Source organism: Dipodomys ordii, unplaced genomic scaffold (assembly GCF_000151885.1).
Source record: "Dipodomys ordii isolate 6190 unplaced genomic scaffold, Dord_2.0 Scaffold187, whole genome shotgun sequence".
Taxonomy (NCBI): domain Eukaryota; kingdom Metazoa; phylum Chordata; class Mammalia; order Rodentia; family Heteromyidae; genus Dipodomys; species Dipodomys ordii.
In genome coordinates, this window is record NW_012267403.1 from 2288541 (window position 1) to 2295210 (window position 6670).

Here is a 6670-nt window from a genome sequence, read left to right on the forward strand (position 1 = left end):
AAACAAAGGAGGAGGCTGCAATGCTTGATAAGAAATGTACTCATTATCTTGCCTATGTAATTGTAACCCCTCTGTACAGTATTTTCACAATAAAATAAAAAAAGAACTTTTATCAGAGGGGAAGTATCTTGCTCAAAAGACACAGACACTCACGCATGCACACGTGCACTGGCCTTGGGGCTTCAACTCAGGGCCTGGGCACTGTACCTGAGCTTTTTTTTCTTGTCTAGCTAGCATTCTACTATTTGAGCCACACTTCAACTTCTGCTTGTTTGATTAATTGGAGATAAGAGCCTCAAGGGCTTTCCTCCCCAGGCTGGCTTTAAACCACAAACCTTCACATCTCAGTCTCCTGAGTAGCTAGAATTAAGGGCATGAGTCACTGGTGACCAGCTGTATGTCCGTTATTATATCTATGTTTCTGTCTAGGTGTCTGAGTCTAAAGGTTCTTATACCCTGGGCTTTCTCTGATTGGTTGCCCCTATTACAATTAGATGTTTTGGAAGATTATTGGTTAGATCCCACAGTATTCTGATTGGTTGGTAATTCCTGATAAGGTCCCTTTTACAAATCCTTTCCCCTAGGGAAGGGCTAGGAAGGGGCACAAGCAAAGTATTTTAAAAGTGTCTACCTTGTATTTAGTTTCTGCTTGGTAGGCCAAGATGCTGTCTAGGAGACTTTGGTCTTAACTAATTTATCCTTTCAACTGGCCTTCTTCCTTTTTTCCTATTGTCCATCTTCTACTTTCATGTCCACTTAAATATTGTTTAAAGTTTTCTTTGTGTCTGGATATTTAAAGAATTTAAAGAATTAGAAACCATGAATAAGTAAGCATAGGTAAGTTAAAATAATTCAGATGCATACCCCTTTGTTGTCAGTCCTACCTTAAAAGCGCTAGTGTTTTTCTGTAGACTTTTATGACCATTTTTCAGGATATATTGGAAGGTGTGCAGTAGATATGTCAGAGAAATACATTGAAATTTTTGTTACTTATATCCAAATTGCTCTCTGGGCAGCCAACCAGACCTGAGAAATTCACTTCTTTCCTCACACACACATACCAGCAGTCTGGCAATCTTTTTCCTTTTGTGCTGGTACTTGAGCTGGAACTCAGGGCTTTGCACTCTTCCTATTTTTCCCCTTAAGACTGATACTCTATCACTTGGGCCAGGCTATCACTTCTGGCCTTTTCTGGTTAATTGGAGATAATGGTCTCTTCTGTTTGTCTACCTGCGCTGACTTTAAACCTTGATCCTCAGATTTCAGCCTCTTGAATACCTAGGATTATAAGTGTGAACCAACATTGCCTGGGAGAGTCTTTTTTAACATTTTTCAAAATGATAGTCTTGTAGGAAATAATATCTATAACACTCCAGGTATTTTGATTTACATTTATTTGATTGCTATGCTAATATTCCTTTATGTGTGGGTATGAACTTGTTCAAAGCTTTTGATGCATTTTGCCAACAATAATATTTTAATTTACTTTATTATCATAGAAGTGATATACAGAGGGATTACATTTACATGTCAGGTAATAAGTATGTTTCCTTTTATATGGTGTCATCTATTCCCTCATTTTCTCCCATTCCCTCCCTCCCATCTCCACCCACGAGTTGTATAGTTGACTTACATCCATGTCCAGTGTACTCCACTGCTGTACTTTTTCACCCTTTTTCCTCTGATTCTGTGTCCTACCCACACCCTCCCACAAATATGTATGTGAATGTGCCATATATAAGGTAAAGAATGCAGAATCATAAGCAAAACAAAAAACAAATTAAGAAAAATGTCCTTTGTTTCCATATCTTTAGAATTCATTTTAGTATATTATTATTATTATTATTAGCTGTTCTTGGGCCATGAACCCAGGGCCTGAGCTCTGTCCCTGATCCTCTGTATGCTCATAGCTAGCACACTTGAGCCACAGTACCACTTTTGGCTTTTTCTGTTTTTGTGGAACTGAGGAATCAAACCTGGGGTTTCATGCAAGGTAGGCAAGCACTCTACCACTGAGCCGCATTCCCAGCCTGGATGTTATTTTATATACATATGAAGAGGCATTTGGATATTGCTCCGAAGACTATCCTCTTTGGGTGTCACTGTATGCTAACACTGATTTTTGAGAAGAGGTTTCCCATATATAGTTAATCTTGTTAGAGTGGGGTAGATGCTAGCTAAATCATGTCTCAACAATATTGATAGCACTGATTACAATTTTAAAATATTAGCCTATTTGACAGGCAAAATGTTATTCAGGTATTTTAATGTATAATTACTAATGAATTTTGCAATTAAAAGCTGTTTTGATTGTTTAGTGTTTTTGTTTAAGTGATTATAGCCTTAATGCTTTTTCATATATACACACACATACATTTGTAACATATACATACCTAGCTCCTACATATATATATATATATATATATATATATATTTACATATGAATATGTGTACAGAGAGAGGGGGGCTTAAAGCATTCAATAATACATCTGTTCTCAAATGTGAAATAGGCTATGACAGGCTATGGAAAGTTTTTAAATAGAAGTAGAGATATAAGAGCAGATGAATGTGTGGTTTCAAATAAGTGGTATGCCAAAAACATTTCTAAGTCCCTTTTAATCCAGAGGTCTTATGATTTAAGAAAACTGAACTCTAAGCAAGTTTAAATTCCCCCAGGCGAAATAGCAAGTAGTGGTACAAGCAGAAATCAAAGTCTAATATCTTAATTCCTAGACCAAGGATCTTTTCAATATTCAGTATCCCATGTTGCTGCTGTTCCTGCTGTTCCAAAAATTTGCAATCTTTATCATATGTCTTTGGATCTGATAATCCTCATGATAGCCAGTATGAATAATGAATCTCATGCTTTTCCCTGCAGGTTCATCCCCCTCAGGCTTGGTGGCCAAGCCCTTTGAGAGAGTAACGTATAACTGGACAGTCCCCCCTCATGCTGGTCCCACTGCTCAGGATCCTGCCTGTCTCACCTGGATGTATTTCTCAGCTGTGGATCCTATAAGAGATACAAATTCTGGCCTCGTGGGCCCCCTGCTGGTGTGCAAGGCTGGCGCCTTGGGTGCAGATGGCAAGCAGGTGTTGTAGGGGTGTCTAGCTGGGAAGGGCATGCAGCTGGGTTCCTGGATATGAATTAAAATGGATCTGGATTCTAGAGGCAAGGGAATAGAAATACAATCCAAGAAAGCCATTTTGTCAGAAATTAGTAATTGGTGATTTCCTGCTCTTTGGGCCTGTTATTTTTAAAATTCATAAACACATCTTCCTTAGCCTGGTATCCTTCCTATTTCTTATCTTCCTGCAGTCATCTACCTCACCACACTCCTATCTTTCCCTTTGCTTTCCTGCCTCACCACTTCAGTGACCCTTAAAAGCTGCCCCTAATCCCTAAATCTACTTTGCTGTTTGTTTCACTCCTTAAAAAATTATAAACAGAATAGGTTTATTTAGAAGCAAAGAAAGAAAGCTGAATTAGACGTGCAGACTCCTGAGAGCTGTTTCTCTCCATTTGTATCCACTATTTCTAATTCTGTAACTATATTCCAGTTACTAAATCTTTACCACACTTTCTCATCTGTAAAAATAAAGGGTTAATAAAGGAAGAAGGTACCTTGAGATTAATGAGAATTATCCATATAAAATGCTTTGCACAACATCTGGCAAATAGTAAGCACTGTATAAATGCTAGTTGTGATAACAGTAGCTATTATTTTTTTTTCTAATTATATTTAAATTTCTCCCCTGAGCCACCCCTAGATTTCCCAATCATCTTTTCCTAGTCCTCTCCCAGTGCCTGCAGGGTTTTCTCTTGCCACATTCTGTTCATCTTTCCCATTCCCTTTCTGACATTCCTCTCCTTATTCTTGTTCTTTCACTCTGACTTCCTTTTTCCATCTGCAATTTGAAGCTCCTTGGGGGGAAACCTGCCCAGCAACAACTGCAGCTCTGGCAGGAGGTGTAGGCTTAGCTCTGAGTCTGGAAAAGGAAACAGGAAAGGATCCAGCATCTGGATCTGCAACTACACAGTGCACCACTGCTGAACCCACTGTCATTCCTCCTTCTGCTTTCTTCCACGGGATCTGCAGAAAGGGGTGGATAGAGAATTCTTTCTTCTATTCACTGTGATGGATGAGAATGAGAGCTGGTACAACATTATCAATCAAGAGGCTGCTATGTTGGATTCCTCGTTGCTCTCATCAGATGTCAAAGGCTTCCAGGACTCCAATCGGATGCATGGTATGGGGAATACTTTTGTCCTGGGTATAGCTAAATGTTCATAAGGAAAATCTAACCCTGACAACAATTATAAGTGATCCCTGAAACACTGATGCCATTGATCAGCTTTGTCCCAGATACAGTCTAGACTGAGGGATTCAAAGTAAAAGAATAGATATTCTTAGATTTAATGTATTCCTATGCTGTACCCTGTGTTCCATAGTATGGTGAGCACTACAAGAAAATACTGTGAAATGAGAACTGTGTGCAAGGAATCTTCTAGACAATGTTGAGAGTAAGCTGAGTTAATACCCTTCAAGTATTTTTTTCATTTTGTTGTTTCTGGCATAGAACCAAATGTCTTGCACCTGCTAGCCATGAACTCTACCACTGAACATGCCCAGCCCCCCTTTTAGATTGTTTTCCCTCTCTTCTTTGGCATAGATCCAAATGCCTTACACCTACTAGGCATGTACTCTACCACTGAGCCACATTCCTAGCCCCCCTTTTATATTGTTTTCCTTCTCCTCTTGCTCCCTTATCCCGTACTTCAACTAAGTATGGAATACTTTTTGTTCCCAAATGCACACTTTGTACTAAGCTGATTTCATACTTTGGTAAGTGCTGCGCCCTCCACTTGAAAAGTCTCTTGTTACAGATTTGGCTTCAGCCTGTGCGAATTTGTCCATTCTCTGAGACTGAACTCAAAAATTACCTTATCTTTGTTACCATTTCTTGTCAGTCAAGTCTTGAGTGAAGCCACCCTCTTCTGAACCCCATGGCACTTTAAGCAGGTCTTTTTAATAGCAAGTTCCAAACAGTGCTTCATATTATAATCATGTGTGGCATGGCTTTTGACTTCTACTAGAGTATATTTTTCTAAAGTGAGTATTATGTGTTGCCTATCTCTATATCCTCTACACTGTTTAATACATCATAGATATTCCTTGAGGTACTAAACAACTAAATGAGTGGGTGGGTGGGTGGGAGAATGAATGGGAGGGCATTCATTCTTGGATGGGTGAACTTCAGTGGGAGCACCAGCACTTTGCAGTGAAATGCAAGTAATAACACCCATGGAACAAATGTAGAACAATCAAAGACATTCTATAATTAAGTGCTAAATTGTGTAGAACAGCTTTTAAGTTCGGAGGAGGAGACCATTAATGAGGAACAATCAAATTAAAGGATTTGTAGAAGAAGGGAGCACTTGAGCTGAGGCTCAAAGACTGAATATTTTTGCTACTAGAACATTCTAGGAAAGGGAATCATAATTGAGTTTAGTGACATTCTTATCAACATCCTCAGGTATTATTAAATAGGCAGACTCCTGCAGAGTGGAGACCTTGAAAAGCTTATGCTTCAAGCAGCCCTCCCTGCATTTTGTTGGGGATTATGGTTACAAGGTGGGAGGGGGACAAGAACCTGTGTGCTGTCTTCTGGCTGCATCTCTTAGTTCACATCTCATGTAGTTCCATCATTGGATAAATAAGACAGTCTCCTGAACCAAGTTAATTCCCATTTATTGACCACTGAATTGGTACCGAGAACCATTCCAACTACTCAGGCAGTCAGACACATGAGAAATTATCTTCTTCCTGTTAGGACAATCTAGTGCATAGGATTTGCTGTAAATCACTGTTTTTGGGGGGTAAGTGATAGTGCAGAAATTTCCAGGCTAAATGGTTCGTGAAAATTCAAGGTCAGGGAGGGACTTTGTGTCAGAGAAGATGTTTGAGCTGGTTCATGATATCTGAATATTAAATTGCCATAGAGACCAAAGGTGAAGTTTTTTCCAGGTAGAGGGAACATCTGAAAAGTCAACAAGTGTTTTCTAAGCACTTTCTGTGTTTAACATCTTCTGGAGGTAGAGGCAAATATCAGTGATGGGCTGTTTGTGAGAGAGGGTGGGAGTATAAACTTCAGGAGGGAGTACCATGGACAAGACTTTCACAAGAGTTCAGGCCAGAGAAGATGAGGGCCAAAGCTTTGGCATTTGCAGAGAAGGTGAAGATGATACAGACTGATGGCTGAAGATAGAATCTAAGGGACAAGAATGAAAACAGATGGATGAATCGAGTGCTGCCTTTATGCTGTGATCCTAGCTCCTCAGGAGGCTGAGATCTGAGGACTGCAGTTTAAAGTCAGTCTGGTTAAGAAAGACTCTGAGATTCTTATCTCCAATTAACCAGCAAAAAGACATTAATGGAGGTATGACTTAAGTGGTAAAATGCCAGCCCTGAGTGCAAAAAAGCTCAGGGGCAGCACCCAGGCCCTGGTTTCAAGCTCCAGTACACATGATAAGAAACAATCAGAAGTTGTATGAGAATCAGAAAGTATAATGTCACAGAAATCAAGGAAATTTGTAAGAGAGTTGGGCTTGTAAAAGGTGGTGTGTGTGTGTGTGTGTGTGTGTGTGTGTGTGTGTGTGTGTGTGTGTGTG

At 39.7% G+C, this 6670-nt stretch overlaps 1 protein-coding gene across 1 annotated transcript in view; it reads left to right on the forward strand.

Annotated features, from left to right (window-relative positions):
- Heph (hephaestin) overlaps nt 1–6670 on the forward strand; it is an 82938-nt gene that overhangs the window by 33071 nt on the left and 43197 nt on the right. Inside the window, exons 10-11 of the mRNA XM_013034291.1 lie at nt 2879–3090; nt 4098–4248. Of these exons, the coding sequence (XP_012889745.1) occupies nt 2879–3090; nt 4098–4248 (363 nt within the window). The remainder of the gene's footprint in view (nt 1–2878; nt 3091–4097; nt 4249–6670) is intronic.